Consider the following 25522-nt stretch of genomic DNA (forward strand, 5'->3'; position numbering starts at 1 on the left):
TCCCACTCAGGACCCTGGGACCAGTTGTAGAATAGTCTATGAGCCTGAAACATACAAATGGGTGAGTGGCTGAACCAATCTGTCAGCTGTATTAGGCACAGATAATAATAATATTAATAGCGAAATAATGATAATATTTGTGTCAGATTCTGAACTAAGTGCTGAATATGCATTCTCTCATTTACCCCTCACAATGACAGTGCCATGGGGTTATCATTTTCATGAGCCACACTTTGCAGATGAGGAAACCGGGGCTCAGAAGGGTTAAGCAACTTGCCCCCAGTCAGGCAGCAGAACCGGGATCAGGACCCCGGCAGCATGACTCCAGATCTCAGGCTCTTGACTGCTCCTGGTGAGCGACAAGACCCTCTACATCTCTTCAACAAGAGCTGGAGAAGACAGCCTACATGTAACTCTACTGAGTCATTTATTCATGCTCAGCTCAATATTTATTGAGCACCCACTGTGTGGCAGCACTCAGTGTGCCTGGCCACACAGCTGCTGAGATGAATAAGCACAGCTTCTGTTTGTGAGAAGACTGTGGTCTAGAGAGAGGCCAACTTATAAACCAGCGTTATAAAAACCAATGGCTCCAGGCTGCTCCTGGGGAGACACCTATGTCCAGAGGGGCCCTGTACGGGAAAGGGTGGTGACCCAAGTGCAAAATGTGGACCAGGGTGTGGAGTGACGGCACAGGACCTTTCTCTGCCGTCATCGTGGCTGAACCTCCATTCCCAGGCCACGAGTCCTAGAACTTCTGGCAGAAACTGCTGGACGCAGGAACAGCGGGTGTCTAGCTTTGACCTTTGTGGGAGGGGGAGAAGATGACAACGCAGTCATTTAGGTTAAAAGGTGGAGGGTTAGCTGCTCCTCTGGAACAACCCATTTCATCGTTCTGAGAAAAACCACTTGACTTTTCGTATGGAGAGGCCGTAAGTGGAGAAGGAGATATTTAGGGCTCAGTGGATCAAAGGAGCTACAAGTGCTGTGTGGCCACAGAAAAGCTGCCCAAGCAGGACTGCTTCTTTGCAGAGGAGCTCTTACCTCAGGGCCCCTGGGGGAGCGGGAGGAGGCCCAGCAATGGGATTTCAGAGATCCAAAAGTCCCTTGAACTTGCGGGGGGAAAATGTCATGTATTTGCTTTTTTTTTCCCTAGGTAGAGCTTTCATCAGATTTTCAAGGGCCCCTTGAATCCACTGAGAAGGCTAAGGATCACGCCTCTGAAGAAATACAGTCATAACTCAGTAGCCACAGGGTATGGGTTCCAGGACCCCAGCGGATACCAAAATCCACGAACAGTGAAGTCTCGAACAGAAGATGGTGAGTTCAGTCCACCCCCTGCAGCTGCAGGGTTCACCGCCGTGGGAATGGAGGGCCAGTTGCACTGATATTTATTTTCTAAGTGCGGATTTAAGCTGTGTCCCCCAGCCATTCCATGTTCCTGGGGTGGCGTGTGTGTTCTTGTTTTCCTGCTGCCATGCAGAGATCAGGAGCTGAGACCCAGAAGATGGCCAAAAGGGCAGACGGGGTCTGTGGATGCGCTTCCCCAGGCCCTAGGGGACACCATGTAACAGGAACTGGACAGCCCGGGTGCAGTCAACACGGACTCTACCACCTGATACTACACATGGTTGTTTCAATCCAGACAGCCCAGAAACTGGGAAATAGCTTCATGCTTGGGGATTGGATTTTGATACTATCATTCAGTTGAGGCCTTAAGCAACACTGCAGTGTCAGTCATCCAAGGAAGAAGCAACTCCTGGCTCACAGAGTGAGCAGGGAGGAGAGACGGCTTAGATAAGGGGGAAGGGAAATCCTTTCCTTTCTCTGGGCTCACTTAGTTGGGCCAGACCTTCCAAGGCATTCATATCTGCTACAGGGCACACTCAAGAGTGGGGGGCAAGGGGGAAGAAGCTGGACCTTCCAAGAGATGGGCTGGGACTGGGCTGGAAATGCAAGCGCGGGAAGGCAGATCCAGCCTCTGGGCTCTGAGAGCAGCCCTGCAGGGTCGTGGGTTTCCTGGGCTGAGATATCCTCCAGCCCTTCTGCACCATTTGCTGTTTTTTGTTTTTTTTTTTGTTTTTTAAATAAATTTATTTTATTTATTTATTTTTGGCTGCGTTGGGTCTTCGTTGCTGCACGCAGGCGTTCTCTAGTTGTGGTGAGCGGGGGCTACTCTTTGTTGTGGTGCGCAGGCTTCTCATTGAGGTGGCTTCTCTTGTTGGGGAGCATGGGCCCTAGACGCAAGGGCTTCAGTAGCTGTGGCATGAGGGCTCAGTAGTTGTGGTGCACAGGCTCTAGAGCGCAGGCTCAGTAGTTGGGGCGCACGGGCTTCGTTGCTCTGCGGCGTGTGGGATCTTCCCGGACCAGGGCTCGAACCCGTGTCCCCTGCATTGGCAGGCGGAGTCTCAACCACTGCGCCAACAGAGAAGCCCTTTTTTTTAAATAAATTTATTTTATTTATTTGTTTTTGGCTGATTAGCTCTGTTTTTACTCACCCCTGGCTCCCCAGTGCCCAGCACAGTGCTGGCCCTTAGAAGGTGCTGAGTGAATGAATGGGCCTGGATCCCCGACTATGCTGTGAACTCCTTTGGGGCAGGGACCATTTGGGGACCACTACAATGTTGCCCCTCCCTACCCTTCCCCAGTGCCCTGATGACCATGGGGCTGAATCCCTTTCTCCTCACTAGAAGTTCTCAGATCAAACCCATGGCTCCATGGGTCAGGCTGACGCCCTGGTGGTCCTTGCGGATGAGTAAAGGAGAACCCACTAACCTACACACGGGAGGAACTATCTCCACTGGTGGTGGCCAGGACCACTTTTTGGCCTTTCAGAGTGAGGAGGAGGGGGCGAGAACACAAGAGGCTGGTTCCAGGCCCCTTCTAATGTTTAGGGGGGCAGAGCAAGAATACAAGTGGGAGGTCCACATACTACCTGGCTAAAATATTTTAAAGTTATAAATCAGATAAACAAATAAAATACTTTCTATCCTCCTACCTTAACACTGCAACCTAGAATGCAGAGCTGCCTGGAGATCTACCCCATGGCCCCAACCCCAAATCTGTGGCCCCCCTCCCTTCTCTCCCCACTCCTAGCTCCTTCCTTCACACACCCCTGTGGGCACCAGCCCACACATCCAAACTCTGTCTGTACCCCCAGCAAACAGCCACCCGCAGCCACCCCTCAGGCCTAGAGGGACACACACTGGCTGCACATCTGTCCTTGGGAGCCTGGGGAAGAGGACTGAGCAAATCCTTAGAAACAAGCAGGCTTGGGAAGACAGAAGATTCCGGCATCCAGGGCGCTCCACATGTGGTCTAGAAAGAGAGGTTACAGGCTCTGAGTGGGCACCTGCCCCTGACTTTTGGGGGCATGGCCAGAAGGGGGCCTCAGCGGGGCCTTCTAAAGCCAGAGCCCAGAATAGGGGCCCCCGCCTGCCCATGGTAAGGGCTTTTATAGTCAACCAGGGGAGACAGATGAGACCCTGGGCCAGGACAGGAGCAGCCCCTGTGAAGGAGGGAACAGAAATGGCAGATAATAGTATGTGTAGGACTTGGAGAGGGGACACAGGTAGCTCCCAATCTGCACGACGTGACTGCAATTTGAGCCTGAGCCTGGCTCCCTGACACCTCAGCAGGTGGCGGGTACAGCCACCTGCACCCTTTGTGAAAAGCCACCTAAATGACTGTACTGCTCGCCCTCTCCTCTGCCCTCCTCTGCCGACACCCAGCCCATGACTGGGCTGTGTGCAGGGCGTCTGGCCCCAGGGAGAGGTGGGGTGAGCCCAAGTCTACACCCACACAGCCATAAATAAGAAGCCTCTGGCGACTGCTCACTCAGCCTCATTTCCCCAGCTGTGACAGCGCCGGAGCCTCTCAGACACCTGGACCATGGACCCTGGGGAATGCACCTGCATGTCTGGTGAGTAAGGATGCCCATCCTGGGATTCTGCGACCTCTCGCCAGCTTCCCACAGGGAGCCTGCAGGACTGTGATTAATGCTTCTCTTCTTCCAATTAGAAGCACCAATGGGGTTTGTGTCAGACTGGCCACCTCTGCGGCAGCTCCTGCTCTCTGTTGGATACCAGATTGATTTGCTAGAATTAATAACCTGACTTAGGAATGACTGTGGTGGGACCTAGCGGCGAGCCTCTGGGAGCAGCCTCTGGGGCGGGGGAAGAGCTCTGGCCCAGACCAACCTGCTTCTGGTCCATTGCTCCCATCCACTCCTGACACTTATTATTTCCAAGCCTCAGTTTCTTCATCTGAAAAATAGGGTTACTTATCCCCAGCTGCCCATCTCCTAGGGTTGCTGTGAAAGGGTTAAAATCATAAAGCATTTGCAGATGTCAGGGGAGTTATTAGAAGCATATGCGGACCTCCAAGTCTGAAACTGCTTAATTCCATGGAAGCATGTTGGCCAGGAGAAGTGAGGTCAGGGTTCAGAGCCATCTTGGGTTTTATGACCTTTGGAAATGGCATCAAGAAGTCTCACAAGCCTCCCTGGTTCCTAACAGGACATGTCTGTCCCCAAAATTTGCCAAAAAGACAGAAGATTCCAACATCTTGAAACTCAAAACAAGAAGCGGGATGATTTTTTTTTTTTAATATAGATGGTTTTATGATATGGAAACAAGTGGTAGCTGTGACTCTCACTTTGGGCTTGTTTATATCCTTTGACCTTCCTCCTACACGTTCAGGATTTCCATCTTGCCTGATACCTTGAAAAGGTGAGGAGGTGAGGATTTCCATCCTGCCTGATACCTTAAAGTTTTTGACAGTCCCCAGGGGACCTTGGGCTTGGCCTAACTTAGTGGTTCTCAAACCTGATTGTACATCAGAATCATCTGGGTTGCTTTTTTTTTTTTTTTTTTCTATTTTTTGTCCACACTGCGCAGCACATAGGATCTTAGTTCCTTGACCAGGGATCAAATCCATGTCCCCTGCAGTGGAAGCGAGGAGTCTTAACCACTGGACCGCCAGGGAAGTCCCTGGGTTGCTTTTTAAGAAATACTGATTCGGGCTTCCCTGGTGCCGCAGTGGTTGAGAATCTGCCTGCCAATGCAGGGGACACGGGTTCGAGCCCTGGTCCAGGAAGATCCCACATGCCACGGAGCAACTGGGCCCGTGAGCCACAACTACTGAGCCTGCATGTCTGGAGCCTGTGCTCCGCAACAAGAGAGGCCACGACAGTGAGAGGCCCGCGCACCGCGATGAAGAGTGGCCCCCGCTTGCCGCAACCAGAGAAAGCCCTCGCACAGAAACGAAGACCCAACACAGCCAAAAATAAATAAATAATTAATTAATAAAAAAATAATAATATCTCAAAGGCTGGCCCTAGGAATCTGCATTTTAATAAGCACCCCCAGGGACTCTGATGTGGCCCCCCCAGTTTCTGCCCAGGGATTGTGACTGGGAACCACTGGACGGTCTTCACCACTGGGGTGATTCTCAGCAGCGTCTTCAACCTCTTGTCCATCCACTGACCAAGGGCAGCCCAGACCCCCGGCCACCAAGACGGCCTGCAGCACGCCTGTGTGCCCGCTCCACCTCGATGCTCATGTTTGTGGCTCTGTCCTTTCTCCTAGGAGGAATCTGCATCTGCGGAGACAACTGCAAATGCACAACCTGCAGCTGTAAAACATGTCAAAAAAGTGAGTCTGGTGACCGGGGCCATGCACTGCTGGCGGGGAGCTGGGAGTCCGTTTCTGCCACCCTCAACCCTCCAGCCACGGTGGGATTGAGGGTGTCCTGGATGCCTTTACCCATTTGGGAGGGATCTGAAATGAAAGCTGAGTCCCCCGGGCTGCAGCTGACCTGGGGGTGAGGACATCCTCAGTGTTTCAGGGGTTTGGATAAGAAGAGGGCTGAGGGGAGGTTCCAGCCTGCCCAGTAGTGATGGGAATGGCCTGGCGTCATGAGCCCTTGGATCTGCCACTGTCCAATGGCGGTGCGCCAACCCCTTCCCCTCCCTGGCCTCTGATGGACTCTGGGTGACCCCTGAGGTCCCTTCCAGCTCTAACATCCCACCACTTCCTGTCCCAGGTTTTTTGCTCATGTGGATCGGAACCTGTGTGTAGCATGCTTTTATTTTTCTACTTCCTTCTAAGTGGTGAAGGGGGAAGTGGTCAGATAAGAGTGTTGACCCAAAGCTGATCTGTCCATCTCCTGCCCCTTCCAGGCTGCTGTCCTTGCTGCCCACCGGGCTGCACCAAGTGTGCCCAGGGCTGCATCTGCAAAGGGGCCTCGGACAAGTGCAGCTGCTGCCCCTGAAATGCATCCACCGTGCTGGGGACAAGGCCTGGGAAGCATCTGTACAGTGCATTAGTCGAAGAGTTGGAATGACTGTACAATAGGTTGTGCTTTTTATATATTTGCCCAAGTCAGGTGGTGGTGACATTCATATAAAGTGCTTGGAGCAATAAAGTTTTTCACTCGTGGTTGTCTGGTGGCTCAGAGCAATGTTTTACCCTAGCCCAGCAGGACCAAGAAGGGCTGGTCCCATGAAGATACAGTAGGCACCAGCCTGTACCCATTCTGCAGATGGCTGCTAACCCCGAGATCCTACCGCTCTGCCTGAGGGTTTTCTCGTGCAGCACGAGCTTGCCTGACGCATGCACAGGGCGGGCAGGCCACCCCTGGGAACAGCCCTAAACGGATGACAAACAGGAGTTAGTGAATTCATAACATCAGCATCTTTACCCTTACAAGGGGACAAATCTGAGTCATGTTCTACACGGTCCTCCAGAAGTCCTCAGCAGCAATGAACTCCGACAGCCCACGGAGGTAACCTGCTCATTAACATACTCCTTATTGGCTTCCTACTTTCTCTGCCTCACTTCTCCATCCTCTTTCCAGGGCTTCCTGGGATCCCCACGCAAAGAAACTACTTGTACAGGGTCCACTTTCGGGGTAACCTAATGTTTTGTTTTTTTTTTTTAAGTAAGGTTTAATTTATTTATTTATTTTTAATTTATTTTTTGGCTGCATTGGGTCTTCGTTGCTGCGCGCGGTATTTCTCTAGTTGCGGCGAGCGGGGGCTACTCTTCGTTGTGGTGCACAGCCTTCTCATTGCGGTGGCTTCTCAGCACGGGCTCTAGGCACACGGGCTTCAGTCTACAGGGCAGGCTCAGTAGTTGTGGCACACGAGCTTAGTTGCTTTGCGGCACGTGGTATCTTCCCAGACCAGGGCTTGAACCTGTGTTCCCTACATCGGCTGGCAGATTCTTAACCACTGCACCACCAGGGAAGTCCAGGGGTAACCCAGTCTTAGCCAGCTTTGCCTGGAAGAGTGTTGGCCCTGAATGCCTTGTGCTAGTGGTACTGTTTAAGGGACTTCAGCACTGAACCCGCCAAGAACCGGTAAGAGGTCTGGGCAGATCTAAAGAAAATCCCCATCGCCAAGACAGTGAGGGTATTAGCTGGCTCAGTTATCTGGGTTCACCTTTGGCACAGGGTGACTGGGCAGACATGGACACTGACATTCTAGCATCTCAGAGAAGTCAATGTAAAGAGAAACGGAGGTCTTTATTATATCTCCCCCATCCTCCCAGATTGCTGACATACGTATCAGCGCTTTCATTCCACCAGCACGATTCCAATTAAGTTTGACGGTAATTAGTGCTGCCATTTTGCAACACTTAAATGCACCAGTCCCCGTGCTGAGGGCTGCACACACATGCTCCTCACTTAATCCCTACAATAGCCCCACAAAGAATGGGAGGTGTGGAGGAATCCTTGATTTTTAACAAAGAACTATTTTTATTTATTTTTAAAATTTATGTATTTATTTATTTTTGGCTGCATTGGGTCTTCGTTGCTGCGCACGGGCTTTTCTCTAGTGGCGACCGGGGGCTACTCTTCGTTGCGGTGTGTGGGCTTCTCATTGCAGTGGCTTCTCTTGTTGCGGAGCACGGGCTCTAGGCGCGCGGGCTTCAGTAGTTGTGGCACAAGGGCTCAGTAGTTGTGGCTTGCGGGCTCTAGAGCGCAGGCTCAGTAGTTGTGGCACACGGACTTAGTTGCTCCGCGGCATGTGGGATTTTCCCAGACCAGGGCTCGAACTCATTTCCCCTGCATTGACAAGCAGATTCTTAACCACTGTGCCATCAGGGAAGCCCCCCCAAAAAAACCAAACCTATTTTTAAATAGGTCTCCATACACAATGTACAAAACACAAAAGATACAAAGGGTGTAAGACTCCTTCCCACCTTTGCGCCCCAGTCTCCCCCTCCCCAAGACAACTGTCACCACTTACTGGTGTGACGTCCCAGGGATATTCTGTGGCTGCACAAGCACCAATGATACACAGCATCCCCCCCTCCCCGAAACACACACTATGTACCTTGGAAACTTGGCAAGTGTTTTCTCTCACATAGTAAACTCTCTGCCAGGTCCATTTTTCCATTTAAGAGAAAAGAATAGGTCGATGGAAAAAATTAAGAGCTTAACCAACCAAAAAATAAGGTGACAAAAGAAAAAATAGATGAAACAAAAGGGTTAAAGAAAATATGGGAGACAAAGAGAAAACTCCACACACATCTCTGCCATGGTGGCGCTGCCCAAGGCAGCTGAGGCTGTGACTACGTCCTTTGGTCTTTTTCCGACCCGCCAAGCCTAGCATCGTGCCTGGTACCCCTCAGAGCAGGGGTCATAAACACCCATAAAAATTCACCGACAGCAATAAACCTTCCTCTCCCTGGAAATACCCATATGAACAACCTCAGTCAATCTTACATATGATCTTAGGGGATTCACAGGCCGTCCCAAAGGCATCTCTGGAACCCCCAGAAGACCCTGATTAAGAATCTAAGGTCCATGTGATCTGTTACTTAAAAGAATAAAGTAGCCTAATAATAGATTAAAATACTGAGCACTTAAGACCTGCCAGGCACTGGGTCCAGCACTGCCTACGCATTACTTCATTTGACTGTCACAACACGACCCCACAAGGTCAGTACTGTTATCAACCCCATTTTACAGATGAGGAAACAAAGGCACACAGAGGTTCAATGACTTGCCCAAGGCCACCCATCTAGTTTTGTAGAACTGAGATCTGAACCCAGGTCCGACAGACTCCAAAGCCATGCCCTGAGAGTGCAGAAACAACTTCCAGGATGGAAGGCGGTCAAGGCTGAAGTCCCTGAGGCTGGCCCTGGTGAGGAGGCGGAGATGCAGTCCACACTCACCCACACCACCACCCTCAACAGAGCAGAAGGTAAACTCAAGCTCTGGGAGGTTGTTCATTCATGCTGCCAAGGGCCTGACACCAGGACCCAGAAGAGGCCAGGAGCAGCCTTCTCCACCACCGGCCTATGTCAAGGTGACCCAGAAGCAGGAGCGGGTGAGAATGGAGCCTTCTCCAAGGGTGCCCCGTGGGGCTGGGCTCAGTGGGCCAAACAAGGAGCAGGACTGACTGTGCGCTTCCTGGCACTGGGCACTTCCATAATCCACACTGTCATCCTCTCTGTTGGGAAATCATTTGCGGCCTCCCTGGGAAGGTCTCCCCCTCCGTCCATGAGCTGTGCTTTAGATGCAGCATCACAGTGCAATGGAAAGGGCTCAGCCTGGGGAGTCAGATGCTCTACCCTCCCTGGCTGCACGACTTTGACCAAGTCACTTACCTCTTGAGGCTCAGTTTCCACATCTGCAAAGTGTCCCTCCCTCATAGGGAAAAACCATAGCATAGGGTCTATGCACATAGTAGGTGCTCCGTAAACAGGGATTCATAGGGCTACAGCCTTTCTTAGGCTTCTGTTTATGAATCTCTGAGAAGGCCCCTGCCAAGTCCTTCTCTGTGACTGCAGAGCTCTGGGGCCCTTGGGAAGGACACGATGCTGGTAATGACACCTTCCAGGGGGCAGAGAGGTCCCCTGTGTCTCCAACAAGCAGGCTGGCCACTCTCTGTGCAACCTCAGCCCCGGTGCGCACAGGGCTGCCATCTCATCTCACCCAAATGCTTCACCTGAATAATCTCTTTTATTTCTACCACATCTTGAGGGGAGAATCAGCCCTCAGAGTCTCACTTTAATAATAATAATAATAATAATACCAACAACTAATATTTATTGAGCACTGAGTGCTGAACACTTAACAAGTGCCAAGCACTGGGCTAAGCAGTTTATAAACATCATCTCATGGACCCTGCACCATCAGGACCACTTTAGAGCTGGACAATCAGGGCCCTGCTATGGACCCCCTGCCTTAGAGGGTCTGACTCTGGCCCCCCTCCCCACAGGTGAGGAGTCTGAGGGTCCAAGGAGACACATCCACCTGGAACTCTCATACCTGTCCCTCTCCCACTGTCCCCATCCCACCAACTAGACAAGGCTTTGGGTACCTGGGACCAATTCCAGAGTCTGTGTGGGCCTCCTCCCCAGGTTGGTCCTGCCTGAGGGTAGACCATGCCATCAGTCTGTGTACTCCTAGGCCTGAGGGATGGCCAAGGGGCAGCTGTATTCAAGGATGGGAGATGTGTGGATAGGGACTGAGCACTTGCACTTTGATGTTTACAGTGTGGAACGGAGGCAGGGGTGGGAAGAGAAGGGATGAACTACAGGCTAATCCTCCACCTTTGCTTTTGCCCCAAGCCCAGCAAGTGTTCGGGGGGAGGCCTCCGCTAACAACCCTGGAGAAGAATCCTGTTATGACCCCACTTTACAGATGACGAAGCCGAGGCTCAAGAGATTCAATGGTTTGCTCAGAGTTATGAGGCTAGTAAGGGGCAGACCTGGGACCTGAATTTAGGGCTGCATGACTTAGAGGCCGTGCTCATGCCTATGCTAGATGGATGGGGCCGACAGAAGGCTGCAGGTAATCCTGCCCCACACCCAGGCATAAGAGGTCCCTGTCCTGGGCCTTGTGCTTTAGAGAGCCTACGTATCCAAACACTCAAAACACAAATTTATTAAAGAATACATGGGGGCCTCTGTCGCTCACGAGCTAGTACTTGTTTGGTGCAGTGTGATCAATTAACCCTAAACCCTGGTCTGCTCTTGTGTCTAACACTGTTCCCTAAGAAAATACTCCTCCAGCTCTTGTCCTATGTCCTCAAATCAACAAAAAGTGAGTCAAAGACCTTAACAGATGTCTCACTAAAGAAGATATACAGACGCCAAAGAAGCATATGAAAAGATGCTCCACATCATATGTCTTCAGGGAAATGCAAATTAAAACAACAAGGAGATACCACTACACACCCATTAGAATGGCCAAAATCCAGAAGACTGACAACACCAAATGCTGGCGAGGACGTGGAGCAACAGGAACTCTCATTTGTTGCTGGTGGGATGCAAAATGGTACAGCCACTCTGGAAGACAGTTTGGCAGTTTTCACAAAACTAAACATACTCTTATATAATCCAGCAATCGTGCTCCTTTGTATTTACCCAAAAGAGTTGAAAACTTATGTCCACGCAAAAGCCAGTGCATGAATGTTTTATAGCCGCTTTATTCATAATTGCCAAAATCTAAAAGTAACCAAGATGTCCTCCAGTAGATGAATGGATAAACTGTGGGACACCCACAGTGTGAATGGAATATTATTCAACACTAAAAAGAAATGAGCGATCAAGCCATGAAAAGATATGGAGGAGATAAATGCATATCACTAAGTGAAAGAAGCCAATACGAAAAGGCTACATACTGTATAATTCCAACTAGATGACATTCTGGAAAAGGCAAAACTATGGAGACATTAAAAAGATCACTGGTTGCCAGGGGTTGGTGGAGGGAGGAATGAATAGGCAGAGCACAGAGGATTTTTAAGGCAGTGAAACTACTCTGTATGATACTCTGATGGTGACTGTATGTCACTAAACACTTATCCAAACCCACAGAATGTACAACACCAAGAGTGAACCCTAATGTAAACTATGGCCTTCAGGTGATTATGATGTGTTGATGCAAATTCACCAGTTGTAGCAAATGCACACTCTGGTGAGGGATGTTGATAATGGGGGAGACTATGCATGTGTGGGGGCAGAGAGCACATGGCAAATCTCTATACTTTTCTTTCAGTTTTGCTCTGAACCTAAAATTGCTCTAAAAAATAAAGCCTACTTTAAAAAAGTATCTGTATGCCAAGAGAGTTTATGGATGGTCCCAATGCCAATGTCAGAGATGGAAACTGCTTTCAAAGTGCAGGATGGGGACTTCCCTGGTGGCGCAGTGGTTAGGAATCCGCCTGCCAATGCAGAGGACACGGGTTCGAGCCCTGGTCCAGGAAGATCCTCCATGCCGCGGAGCAACTACGCTCGTGCGCCACGACTACTGAGCCTGTGCTCTAGAGCCCGCGAGCCACAACTACTGAGCCCGCATGCCACAACACCTGAAGCCTGCGTGCCTAGAGCCTGTGCTCTGAAACAAAGAGAAGCCTCCGCAATGAGAGGCCCGCGCACCTCGACAAAGAGTAGCCCTCGTTCACCGTAACTGGAGAAGCCTGCGCGCAGCAACAAGGACCCAACGCAGCCAAAAAATAAATAAATTAAAAAAAAAAAAAAAAGAAGTGCAGGGTGGGTCTGAGTGGAAGAAATGACGGAAAGGACAAATTAACTCATAAATCTTTCTCCTCAAAAGGCATGAATGCAATAGATTCTCATGTCATAAAGTATCATTTCCCATTAGTGTGACACATGAATTTCTCTTAGTTTTCCTTGTGTTCTAACTTGTGTTTCCAGAACATTCATGAGTTTATGCTATTTGTAGAAGTTTCACAAGACAACTGAGGAATATTTTGTAATATTAAACATTTCATATTACTCTTAAATTTATATATCTACACCTATTTATAAATTGTCAGTTAGATACACATTGAACTCTAGAACTATGAACAATTTTATTTTTATAAAAATTCTTATTAAAATTTCATTAACTCTTTATAAAATTAAATAATATAGGACAGTGAAGCTAGATGGAAAAAACTAGATGTCCTTGGTCGCCTCCTTCAGCAAGTTCGACCATTTCTGGTCCTCTTGGAACAAGGGGAAAATAACCTCATTTGCCTAAGCCACTGTGCAGCTGAAAGCAATTTGATACACGGTGTAAGTATGATTAAGTCCTCCATGCTCTGTTTGTAGATTGATTATGACACTTGAAATAAACAGTTCTTATGATATTATGAATAAATAAATACTCTTTACTGGAGAACTAAGGGTGAATGGATCCACAGAGAAGTATATGTAACACAATGTCACTGAAATTGAGCTACTTGAAGGAGAAAGGAGATAAGAAGGATACTCTCTTCTGAGACATGCTCAGAATCAGGATACAGGATACTTTTTAGTTTGCTTCATATTTGGACTACCATTTTCTTACAGGGCTTTTGTTATTCCTGGCATTTCTAATTGCCAGGAATTTTCTCTCCTGCTATTTGTTAAATGATCTAATATCCATTACCTTCTTTCCTGATTGTCTGTCTGACTGTCATTCTGGGTTCCCTTTACATTGCTCTCCTGGGTTGGATTCACTGCTTCTTGGATACCCTGTCATCCTCTATCTTGGACTTTTATTTGCTGGAGTACATCCTCAAGCAATCTTTTACCAAAAGGATGAATTAGGGGAAACTTTCAGAATCCCTAAATGTTGGAAAACACCTTAATTTTTCTCTCATGCCTGATTGATAATTTGGCTGGATGTCACATTTTAAGTTCAATATCATTTTCTCTTAGCCCTTTTGAAGGTATTGCTCCATTGTTTTCCAACATTCAGTGTTGCCACTATGAACACTAACATGACCTTTATTTCTCACTGTAAGTCTGTTTTTGAGATATTTCTCAGCCTTTTTGCAATACTTTTATTGATCTTTAAATATGTTGTCAATCGGGCTTCCCTGGTGGCGCAGTGGTTGAGAATCTGCCTGCCAATGCAGGGGACACGGGTTCGAGCCCTGGTCTGGGAAGATCCCACATGCCACGGAGCAACTAGGCCCGTGAGCCACAACTACTGAGCCTGTGTGTCTGGAGCTTGTGCTCCGCAACAAGAGAGGCCACGACAGTGAGAGGCCCGCGCACCACGATGAAGAGTGGCCCCCGCTCGCCGCAACTAGAGAAAGCCCTCGCACAGAAACGAAGACCCAACACAGCTAAAAAAAAAAAAAAAAAATGTTGTCAATCATATTTTTAATATATAAGAACTCCTTCTCTGAATGTTTATCATAATACCCAGGTTTTACTTTTCCTGAATGGAGTCATTTCCTGAATCTCCCTGATGAGTTAAAGGCTTTTTACTTTTATTATTAAGTTTTCTGATAGTTTCTTGAGCTATTTCTGCTTCTTTGAGCTGAAAGCAGGCTCTGTGGGTGCGCATGAGACTTGTTGGCTGGCAGACTTGGTTCTAGCATGCCCAGGTAGGCAGCTGGCAGGAAGTTCTGGCCTGTGCCTCAGTGTCAAAACAAGAAGGGCCCTCTTCTGTCCCTCACCTGGGAGCTTGGCCCCTGTTAGACTGGTTACTTCATTTCTTTGGAGAATATCTCACAGTCTCAGCCTGGGGGAAAATGGTGGACCCAAACAAGTAGAAGTGAAGGAAGCCATGTGGCAGTACTACAGCCTCTTCTCCCATCAGTCACCACCCTGGTTTCTGCACCTCCTTCCTCTTCTTCTCTCCCAGTTTGACTCCCCAGCTAAAACAGAACAAAATACCCACCCCTACCCCGTAGACTTCTCTACTTCTTGATCTGAGCTGTGGCTTCCTCTGCTCCCATTTACCCATAAATGTGATTCGACCCCTGCCGGTATTCCAGAAAAATGTTAAACTCTGATTCATTGATCCAAGTCATCCTCCCCCACACCAATTCTCTGCTGTTCTGAGTTTTTCTCTCTATCTGTCTTTCTTTAGTTTCTTTCCATGGATTTTCAGGAGGAAGGAGAGGTAAACGCACATGCTCAGCCTTCTATCTTGAGCCAAACTTCTGGGCTCGGCTTTTTATTGGTATTATTTGAATGTCTGCAACAACCCTGCAGGATAGGGATTATTATCTTCATTCTACAGGTGAAGAAGCTAGACTCAGAGAAGTTAAGGACATTTTCCCTCACTCAGGCAGGACCAGCTGAGAGGGAAGCTTGAAGACCATAAGGGAAAATGAGCTGGGGAAAAGGCCGAAGTGAAAAGGGAGCAGACTGGTTACACGTGGGCCTGAATGGGTAACACTTGAGCAGTGCAAGGAACCCACCAAGGAAAGCGATTTTAGGTCAAGAAAAAGAAGAGCTTTCTCATGGCAGAGCCACGTGGAGGAGGAAAGCACTGTGTCAGCAGGCTGACACATCATGGATTGGGCTCCTGTGTTGCCTAAGGGACAATGGAGACCTCAGAGAGGCTGTGACAGATGCTGCACCTGCTCAGGCCACACTCCAACTTGGATGGAGACCAGAAGAGGGTTTGGTGGGAAAGGAATGGAGCCCAGTTCCCAGGGCGGGGAGGGAAGTTCCTCACGTGGACTACAGGGGGCGCTCCAGACCCAGGGGCAAGTGCAGCCTGGGTAATCCCTGAGTCCCAGGGAATTGTAGCTGGGGGTGGGAGCGGGGAGGCGTGTTTGAGGATCTGTTCCCACCTCAGTCTGGCTGGGTTTGGAGCCCAAAAGATCCCAGAAAGGTACTAGAACTCTCAGACACCGCCGCCGGAGGATAAATCGGGACAAGTTCTCCAAGGGCGGATTAGGCCTTAGGTGGAAAAGGCCTTAACAAGGTGCAAACCACCCAGATTCACAGGGCATAAGGCTTTTAAAATAATTTGGCAATGTACGTCAAAGACTAAAATCGTTCCCATTTGTCCCAGTAGTTTCACTTCTGGAAATCTATTCTAAGGAGTTCACCACAAAGTCAGGGAAAAAAAAAAAAAAGCCTCACTCACTCACAAAAAGGTTCATTTTCACTATTTACAATTGTGAACAACTGGAAATAACTTTAAGTCCACAAAGCTGCTCAAGTAAGCCATGGTCTGTGCACACAACAGGATATGATACAACCATGAAAAAATGCAAAAACACAGGAAATGATTATGGTAACAATCTTAAATAAATATTAGGCTACAAATTCATTACGCAGGAATTTTTTTTGAAAAAAGAAGCCATACAAAATATGGAAATGAAATATACTAAAATGTCAACAGTGGTTGTGTTCAGATGGTAGATAAAGATAATTCTTTACTTTTCCTTCTATTTTTCTAAATTCTCCAAAATTTACTGAAGTAGCATTTTTAAAAATAAATAAATACTGTTTGAAAAAGAAAAAAATATGTGTACTTTGAGCCAGAAATTCTACTTCAAGGCATGTTGTGTCCTAATGAAAAAATTATGGATGGACACACACAAAAGATACCAACATGTTTATCACAGCAGGGAGTATAATAGTGAAGATTTGGAAACAACAAAAATGTTTCAAAGTTGGGGATTGGTTAAATAGATTGTGGAATGAATCTACTAAAATAAAATTGTAGAAGTCAAACTACTTTCATGGACAGATGTTCATAATCTACAGATAAGCAAGGGAAAAGTCATTTATAAAGCAGTGTTTATTAGGCTTCTATTTTTATATTTGAAAGGATTACATATGTATTTTTTTAATTTTTGAAAAATTTCTACAATAAACAAAAAAGGGAAAAGAAGGGAAGGGGAGCTAGATCCAGGTGTCTTTTAATCTGAGGCACAGATGGCCTGATTTGTACAATTTATTTTTGAAGACAGGGGAAGGGCAGTGTATTTGAAATTGAAACTGTCTTAGAAAATTTGGGCCAAGTGACTGCAATAGACATTAGCTAGATGGAGGCCTCCCACCCCCTCCAAGCCCAGCCTCATCCTCCACCTTCCCTGGCAGGTGCTCTCAATTGCTTTCGCATGTTTCAGCCCCCAAATATCTTCATCAGGGAGGCAGGGCTAGCCCTGACTATCCGCATTTGATGGAGGATGAACCAGAGGTCCAATGCAAGTTTGTGATAAGGCAGGGGTTGGAAAGCAGGCTTTCTGATTCCCCTGGCTCCCTTCCCTACATGTTTGAGCTGCTAAAACTCATCTCACAGTTTTATAGGGTAAACAACGTAAAGCAGGGTTTCTCAACCTCAGCACTACTGACATTTGGAGCCAGGCAATCCTTTGTTTTGGGAGGTTATCCTATGCATTGTAGGATCTTTAGCAGCATCCCTGGCCTCTACCCATTAGATGCCGGTGGAATAGCTGCCTCTCCCCACCCAATAGGTTGTGACCACCAAAAATGTTTCTGGACATTGCCAAATGTCCCCTGGGAGGCAAAATCGTCCACAGCTGAGAAACACTGAAGTAAGATGAGATGTGAAATAGAATGTCCCCGGGGTCGTTCCTTGGATTAGGCGATGCCACTTGTCCCCAAACTAGGGCGGGAGGGGGAGGGGGTCCAATAAGGAAGGAAGAGGGGGAGATTGGTTTATGTAAAAAGGCATAGGCGCTACTACTCTACACAGTGCTCATCTAACTGTGTGTTGACTTTTTATTAAACGGCTCCTTACCCACACAGTGGGTTCTCGGAGAAGACGGACACTGTCCTACTCACCTTTGTGTCTGCTGTTCCTAGCACAATGTCTGCATTAAGACAGGGCTCAATAAATATTTGTGGTATGAAATGAAAGAATTCACCACCACATGACTCACTAGGCAAAGCAGGATGCTGGGGACCATAGGATAACTTCATTAATACATATTTAATTCCACCTGAGTCTTTCCCTGACCCAGTCTTCAACAATGTCCCACAAAAACTGAGCCCAAAGTCGGGCTCTCTTGGTTCTCACATTGATTCATTCACTCAACAATCAAAGGACAGGGCTTCCCTGGTGGCACAGTGGTTAAGAATCGGCCTGCCAATGCAGGGGACACGGGTTCGAGCCCTCGTCTGGGAAGATCCCACATGCTGTGGAGCAACTAAGCCCGTGCGCCACAACTGAGCCAGAGCTCTAGAGCCCACGTGCCACAACTACTGAAGCCCACGGGCCTACAGCCCCTGCTCCACAACAAGAGAATCCAACGCAATGAGAAGCCTGCACACCGCAACAAAGAGGAGTCCCCGCTCGCCGCAACTAGAGAAAGCCTGCGTGCAGCAATGAAGACCCAAAGCAGCCAAAAATAAATAAATAAAATAAATTAAAAAAAAAAACAATCAAAGGACATTTCAGGTGTGCAGGGAGCTTTGCTAAGCACAGAATCAAGAAGAGAGGAAGGAATCGCCTCTTTCAGCCTCGGCCTTCTGGGACCTCAGAGTCGGCTAGGGAGACTGTCAGACTAACCTGTCCCTCTCCTACAGGGTGGAAAGTATCTAGACAAACCCCCATAGAAGTTCCAAAGAGGGCAATTACATCTGGCTGTAGGCAAGACTGAAGACTTCCTGAAGGAGGTGGCCTCGAAGGATTTTAAACAGGTAGAAATTGTGGGCAGGAAATTCCAAAAAGAGGCAACAGCATAAGCAGAAGCATGGAGGCAGGAGAGCTTGGGGCATATTTCTGGGTTAGCATGGATTACATTTGGTTGCCAGGGGAGGTGGGGGCCAGACAATGAAGAGATTGGAAAAGTAGGCCAAGGGGAACCGGCATCCATCATTTGCAAGTTCCAGATCCTAGAAGCTTTCTGAACAGGGAAGTGTTCACTGAGCACTGTTTATTGAGCACATATTACGTGTTAGGCAATCAGCTTGAAGAACCTCACTTAATGTGCTGGAGAGGGTGTGGAGAATGGGAAACCCTCTTACACCGTTGGTGGAAATGTAAATTGGTGCAGCCACTATGGAAAACAGTATGGAGGTTCCTCAAAAAACTAGAAACAGAGTTGCCATATGATCCAGCCACCCCACTCCTGGGCATATACCCAGTCAAAACCATAATTCAAAAAGATACTTGCACACCTATGTTCATAGCAGCACTATTTACAGTAGCCAAGACATGGAAACATCCTAAATGTCCATCAACAGATAAATGGATAAAACAGATGTGGTATATATATATATATATATACACATACATACATACAATGGGATATTACTCAGCCATTAAAAAGAATGAAATAATGCCATTTGCAGCAACATGTATGGACCTAGAGATTATCATACTAAGCAAAGTCAGAAAGAGAAATACAAATACCATATCACTTATATGTGGAATCTAAAATACAACACAAATGAACATATCTACAAAACAAAGACACACTCACAAATATAGAGAACAGACTTGTGGTTGCCAAGGGGGAGGAGGGTAAGGGAGAGAAGGATTGGGAGTTTGAGATTAGCAGAGGCAAACTATTACATACAGGATAGACAAACCACAAGGTCTTACTGTATAGCACAGGGAACAATATTCAGTATCCTGTGATAAACCATAATGGAAAAGAATATGAAAAAGAATATATATAACTGAGTCACTTTGCTGTACAGCAGAAATTAAAACAACATTGCAAATCAACTATACTTTAATAAAAAGTTTTTAAAAATCTCATTTAATGCTCACCATAACCCAAGAGGTAAGGAGTATTAATTATCCCCATTGAATAGCTGAGGGGAACTAGGGAGATTCAAACTCAGGTCTGTCTGACACCAAAGCCAGTCGCTCTTAAGAACTGCAGTCTTCACTCACGGCAGGACGAAGATTCGGGAAGTGGTGTCAGGGTGGTCTGGGTTATGTGGGCAGTGCAGAAACCCCCTTGTGCTTCTGCTGCGGGAGCCCAGCAGACACCCAAGAGCGGCCCCTGCAGTTCAGGAGCCCCGGCTAAAGAGGACCCTTCCCCCATCATAGCGCCCTCCCTCTGCGCCACAGAGGAGCAGCCCCAGCCCCGAACAAGAACTTCTGCGACAGGGTGGCCCTTGAATCCCAACCCACCAAGCCTCAAAATCAGCTCAGCCTGAGCCTCTCACTCTCTCAGGGTTTAATAACTACTCCCCCAGGCCCCCCACTGAGAGGGGATGGCAGGCCCCCTCTGTCCCTACTCTACTGAGGAGGTTCAGCCTCTAGGGAACACTCCGAGTTACAATCCGTAGAGCCAGGCGTACACACTGAGCACCAAGATACTGGCACATATGCTGGGGTCATCCTGGCCACCTTACGAAACCTGAAAGCGTGGAGACAGACCTTCCTCACCTCCTTCCTCCAACACCCCCATCCCATCAACAACCAAAGAGAAGCGCAGACTTTCCTTGTGGCGTTTAGACCCCACACAAAGGTGCCGACGCTCAGCTAGGGAGGACGCAGGAGGGGAGAAGAGACAGAACCAGCAGCCGGGCTGGCTTTGAGCACTCAGGGGGTCAGCCTGGTGTAGGGCAGTATTTCCCCAACTGCAGTCCTTTGAGAACCACCTGCACTATTTTAGGCATCACATATCACCTGGTCTATTATTATACTTAAATTTATCTGAAAAGGAAATCTTGTATCGCTATTGTAGAGGAGAAATTGCATCGTGTGCCATAAACAGGGGGCAACCATGGAGACAGAGAAGAAATGAAGCAAAGTTACGCCATTTCTAGCCAGGTTCTGTAGCAGGCTGAGGCTCCCTCCGCATCCCTTCCCTGACTCCTTAACCTCTCTCTCTGTTAAAAAGAGGAACAGGGCAAGTGTGGGACAAGCACTGAAGACATCCTAGCACTATATTGCGTCTCCTTGAGGTAATTAGGAAGACTGATGGAGAACTGAAAGGGGAATAACCTTGTGTTTATATGTGTCCAGGTTGTTTTATAAATTCATCTCACTTTGGGAAGCTGGACCACTGGAATTAGACTTGGAGTCAAGAAATGGGGTTCAAGTTCTGGCTTCACTACATCCTTGCTGTGTGACTTTGGAAAAGACCCTTGCTGTCACTGGGTCTCCTCATCTGTTAAAATAAGGCAGATGGTACCCATGGCATGGGTTATTGGGAGGAGTCTCAACCACTGCTCAAACCCTGAGGTGAGTGGGGCAAGGATAAGACAGGGAGGGGAAGGGCACTTTGCCAAATCAAAGGTAAGACCCCAGGTGCATCAATAATCTGGTGGCAATTGGGAAGCTAATGTCACAAAAGGCTAGAATTGGGTCCCCAGAACCTAGTTACTGCAGCTCACGACTGCCCCAGGCTCAGAGATGTGGTCCCCTGCAGATGAGAACTGAGCCCCTGACATTGTAGGGGTGGGACCTGGTCCAGGCTAGGGTTGGCTTAGAGTGGAGAGTCCATCTCCACTGGGAGGTCTAAGTCAGGGCTTTGATGGCCTCCTGCCGCTCTCAGGTGTGGAAAACCACTTGTATCGTTGGCCAGGCTGGGTTGACTCAGGGCACTGCACATCATGGAGGGCCTATATGGGGCATTTTCAGGGGCCTCAGACCTGCCTTGTGGGTAAAGAGGCAGGATGACTTTCTTTGTTGCAGACCTGAAGATTCTGCAATTCCACAAAGTTTGCTTGGGATATCAAAACATAGTTGGCAAAAAAAAAAAAAAATGTAGTTGGCTATTCAGAAGTCTGGCACATAATAGGCGCTTAAAAACTGGAACTCATGGCAAATTGAATTAAAGATATCAGGGCAGGCTGAATAGCATTGTGCTTAGATTCAAGTCCTGGCTCTGCCTCCAGGGCAAATCACTTACTCTCCCCAGCCTCAGTTTCCTCATCTACAAAATGGGTTAACAATGCCTACCATAGGGTTATTGGAAAGAGTCAGTGATATAATATGTGGAGTGTTTAGCTCCACATGGTGCTCAATATGGTGCCTCAATATGCATAGTAAGCACCCAGCAAGTGGTGGACGTTATCCATATTAGCCACTAGCAGTCATCTGGTCAACCTATGTGAAAACTGAAGAGACACTTCCGTGAGTTCAGAAAGCTAGTTATTGGAAGAGCTGGAACTAGGAACCATGGGGCTCTTAAACCAGTGCCTCTTCCCCTGCTTCAGCTGCTCCTGTGAATAACATTGCTCATTCAACAATCATTCTACTAATAAGTCTCCAGATCTCTCCAAGAAATGACTTTATTTGCAGATAAGCAAGTTTGCAAACTCTTTTGGTACACTACTGTTTACCCAGGCTTCTAAACTACTGCCCAATTTTCAGTCCCAGGATAATAAATTGGGAAAGTCTTTTTAAGAACAATGCCAACAGTCTTAATCCTGCACTGAACCAGTTTCAGCCAGGGGTGGGACTTGCTGGACTCCTTGCTTTTTTCTGAGATCACCTGAGGATTTTCCATCCATTAGTTGGTGTGACCCTGAATGATCTCCACCCCTCAACCTACCTGATCCTGCCTCCTGGCCCCAATTTAATTAAAAAGATAAGCATCTCCATGAGCTCCCTTCTCCCAGGAAGCACTGGGATTGGGTGCAGGGCCCAGGGTGAGGATTGATGTTTGTGACCCAGCTGGTCCAAGCCGACACCTGGAACCCATGTTAATCAGAGGCGGTTGCAATTCAAGAAGCACAGAACTGAGGCCAACACTGAAGCTGGGTGTCAGGTAGGAGCTGTAGGGATCCCAGGCTCCTGCAGAGTCCTCCCCTGACCTCCTGAGTCTCAGACTTATTTGCATGGTTGGTAAGAGCCAACATGGTTAGGGCCGTGCTCTGAGAGCTTTGCAAGTGTCATCCGATTTAAGCCCCTGACAAACCTGTTCCCATTTTACCCTCGAGCACTCCAAGACACAGAAATGTTAGCAACTTGCTAGTACTTGTCACATTACTAGTAAGTGGCAAAGTCAGACTGTGAACGTGAGACAGGCTGGGACCTGGGATCTTTTGCTGCAGTGCTTGCACCTGAACAAACCTCTCCTTGAGCAACAAAATACAAAGAAACTGTAGGGGACTAAAAATAACTGCATGCATGCACAGTTGGGGCAAATTATTAACAAGATACAAAAAGACCAAAAACCCACACAGCACCAGCAAAGGGGTGGGCAGACCACCTAAGCCACCCCTTGGGCCGACCCCCGGACCCACCCCTACCCTCACCCCATATAAGGAACCAGCTCACCCCCCTTCAGGGAGCGAGCAAGGGAACCCCCCTCCTGCTGCAGCAGGAGCCCCAATAAAGCCTTGCCTGGGGACTTCCCTGGTGGCGCAGTGGATAAGACTCCGTGCTCCCAATGCAGGGGGCAGAGGTTCGATCCCTGGTCAGGGAACTAGATCCCACATCAAGGAACTAGATCCCACATGTATGCCGCAACTATGAGTTCTCATGCCACAACTAAGGAGCCCCCGAGCCGCAACTAAGACCCAGTGCAACCAAATAAACAAATATTAAAAAATAAATATAAAAATAAAAGCCTTGCCTGAATTTCTTGTCTGGCCTCTTACCAATTTCTATTGATTAAGGAGGCCAATAATCCTGGTCGGTAACAAAGGCAACAACTTGGGGCTTCCCTGGTGGCGCAGTGGTTAAGAATCCTCCTGCCAATGCAGGGGACACAGGTTTGATCCCTGGCCCGGGAAGATCCCACATGCCGCGGAGCAACTAAGCCCATGCGCCACAACTACTGAGCCCGCATGCCACAACTACTGAAGCCCACACGCCAAGAGCCCGTGCTCCACAACAAGAGAAGCCCGCACACCTCAACGAAGAGTAGCCCCCGCTTGCCACAACCAGAGAAAAGCCCGTGCATAGCAACAAAGACCCAACGCAGCCAAAAATAAAATAAATAAAATAAAATAAATTTTAAAAAGGCAACAACTTGACTTCAGAGCCATTCATTCATTCATTCATTCAATAAATATCTCCTGAATGTCTCCCTTGTACAGGACACTGTTCCAGGCACTTCATATGTCAGTGAACAAAAGAAATGATTCCTTATCGGATCACGGTGCTTAAATTCTAGCAGAGGGAGACAGCACATAAGCTTTACAAATAAGTAATTTACTTCATTAGAAGGTGTTAAATGCTATGAAAAAAGAAAAGATAGAGCAAAGTATGGGGGATCAGGAGTCCTGTGGGTTTGAGGTATGTGTTGCAATTTTAAACGGGGTGATCACGGTGGGCTTCATGGAGACAGCAAGATTTGAGCAACAGTTTAGAATAAAGAAAGAAGGGAATGAGCCATGTGGATATCTGGGGAAGGAGCTCATCACTGGCAGAGGGAGCATAGAATAAGTCTACATTGTGAGAATTAACAAGGGGTCAGAGGGAAATAAGGGTGGGGGTGATGGGGAGCCCTCTGGAGTGACACATCTACATGAAATGCTCTTCCGAGGTCACAGAAGCTGAGAACTGAAGGATGAGGGGCCTGGCCATGTGAAGAATTGGGGGGAGGGTGTTTCCGAAGGATGTTGTGGTTTTCAGATCTCTCAATACCCTGGCCACCCTTGGGTGTGGGGTGATATACAGAAACAGAACAGTGGGAGATATACATATACACAGAGAAAGAGAGATGTTAGGAATTGACTTACATCATTATGGAGGCTGCGAAGTCCCACAATCTGTCGCCTGCAAGCTGGAGACCCAGGAAAGCTGGTGGTGTAATTGAATCCGAGTCTGGAAGCCTGGGAACGGAAGAGCCAATGGTGTAAATCACAGTCCAAGTCCAAAGGCCGGAAAGCCAGGAGTCCGAGGGCAGGAGAAGATGGATGTCTCAGCTCAGGCAGAGAGCGAATTCACCCTTCCTCTGCCTTTTTGTTCTACTTGGACCCTCAGCAGATTGGATGATGTCCACGCACAATGGTAAGGGTGATCTTCTTTACTCAGTCTTCTGATTCAAGTGCTAATCTCTTTTGGAAATATCCTCACAGACGTGCTCAGAAGTAATGTTTAATCAGCTATCTGGGCATCCCTGAGCCTGGTCAGGTTGACACATAAAATTACCCATCACGGTGGGTGGGGGGAGGAGATTGTTCTCCCAGCTCAAGCCTCAATCCCGAGGAAATCTGAGCGGTCCGAGGGGAAATGGCGCGGAGGCAGCTTTGGCCGAGTGTGTTGGGATACACATCTCACCTGGCACTGAAAGTGCACGATAGTGAGGCCTTGAGTGGGGTCAAGGCTAGAGCCTAGGCCAGACAAGTCTGAGGCTGGAGTGTCCTCAGGCAAAACAAAAACAAACAAGCAAGAAATAAACAGCAGTGCTAGAGATGGTGAGCTCTGCGATCTGAAATTGCATGAAGCCACTGTTGAGAACCAACCCGGGCTTCACGTTAAATACCTTGGGATATAAGATTATATCGTCTCCTCTTTGGACTCTTCTTTCTTCCCTTTTTCCCTTCCTTCAACTTTACTGAAACTTAAAACTTGTGGGGCAACACATAGCAAACTTGCAAAAGCCTGGAGAAAGCTAGCTCAACCCCTTATTGGAGGCCACTTGGAAGGTAATATTTTCGGGGTGGGGAGTTTCCAACCAAAATTTTAAACTGCTTTGTCCAGCTCAGATTTAGAAGAGGCTCAGCTTTGCATGGGGGAGATTCGGAGAAAGGTCCACTCTCTCCTAGTGAGTCTCAGTCTCCCCCACTCAGCATAACCAAAGCCTGGGGACTCACCAGACCCGCCTTCCTTGGGAAGCAGCCTTGGGACCACCTCCAAAGAGGGAGGGCTGCAAATCCTACACAGGCATTGACTCTTTAATCAAGAGAAATTGATAAGAGGCCAGATGAGAAAT

General features: G+C 48.0%; 2 protein-coding genes and 1 long non-coding RNA gene across 4 annotated transcripts in view; 1 reads left to right on the plus strand and 2 right to left on the minus strand.

Moving 5' to 3' along the window:
• Window positions 1–730, minus strand: part of BBS2 (Bardet-Biedl syndrome 2) — a 57967-nt gene extending 57237 nt beyond the window's left edge. The window contains exon 1 of the mRNA XM_082366966.1: window positions 700–730. Coding sequence (XP_082223092.1) covers window positions 700–715 — 16 coding nt within the window. The 5' untranslated portion in view covers window positions 716–730. The remainder of the gene's footprint in view (window positions 1–699) is intronic.
• A 3093-nt stretch (window positions 731–3823) lies between these two features.
• Window positions 3824–6440, plus strand: MT4 (metallothionein 4). The gene is made up of 3 exons (XM_082367005.1): window positions 3824–3922; window positions 5589–5654; window positions 6182–6440. Exons 1-3 carry the CDS (start codon window positions 3892–3894, stop codon window positions 6271–6273), a joined length of 189 nt encoding a protein of 62 aa, XP_082223131.1. The 5' UTR covers window positions 3824–3891; the 3' UTR covers window positions 6274–6440.
• Window positions 6441–7737: 1297 nt separating this feature from the next.
• LOC309616430 overlaps window positions 7738–25522 on the minus strand; it is a 43833-nt gene continuing 26048 nt past the window's right edge. The window contains exons 5-7 of one of the 2 annotated variants that reach the window (XR_014237468.1): window positions 24327–24419; window positions 11196–11306; window positions 7738–8070 (exon numbers count right to left, since the gene is read on the minus strand). This is a non-coding gene — a long non-coding RNA (uncharacterized lncRNA). The remainder of the gene's footprint in view (window positions 8071–11195; window positions 11307–24326; window positions 24420–25522) is intronic. The other variant, XR_014237467.1, reaches the window with a different exon arrangement.

Source organism: Balaenoptera borealis (genome assembly GCF_965194805.1).
Source record: "Balaenoptera borealis genome assembly, chromosome: 19".
NCBI lineage: Eukaryota > Metazoa > Chordata > Mammalia > Artiodactyla > Balaenopteridae > Balaenoptera > Balaenoptera borealis.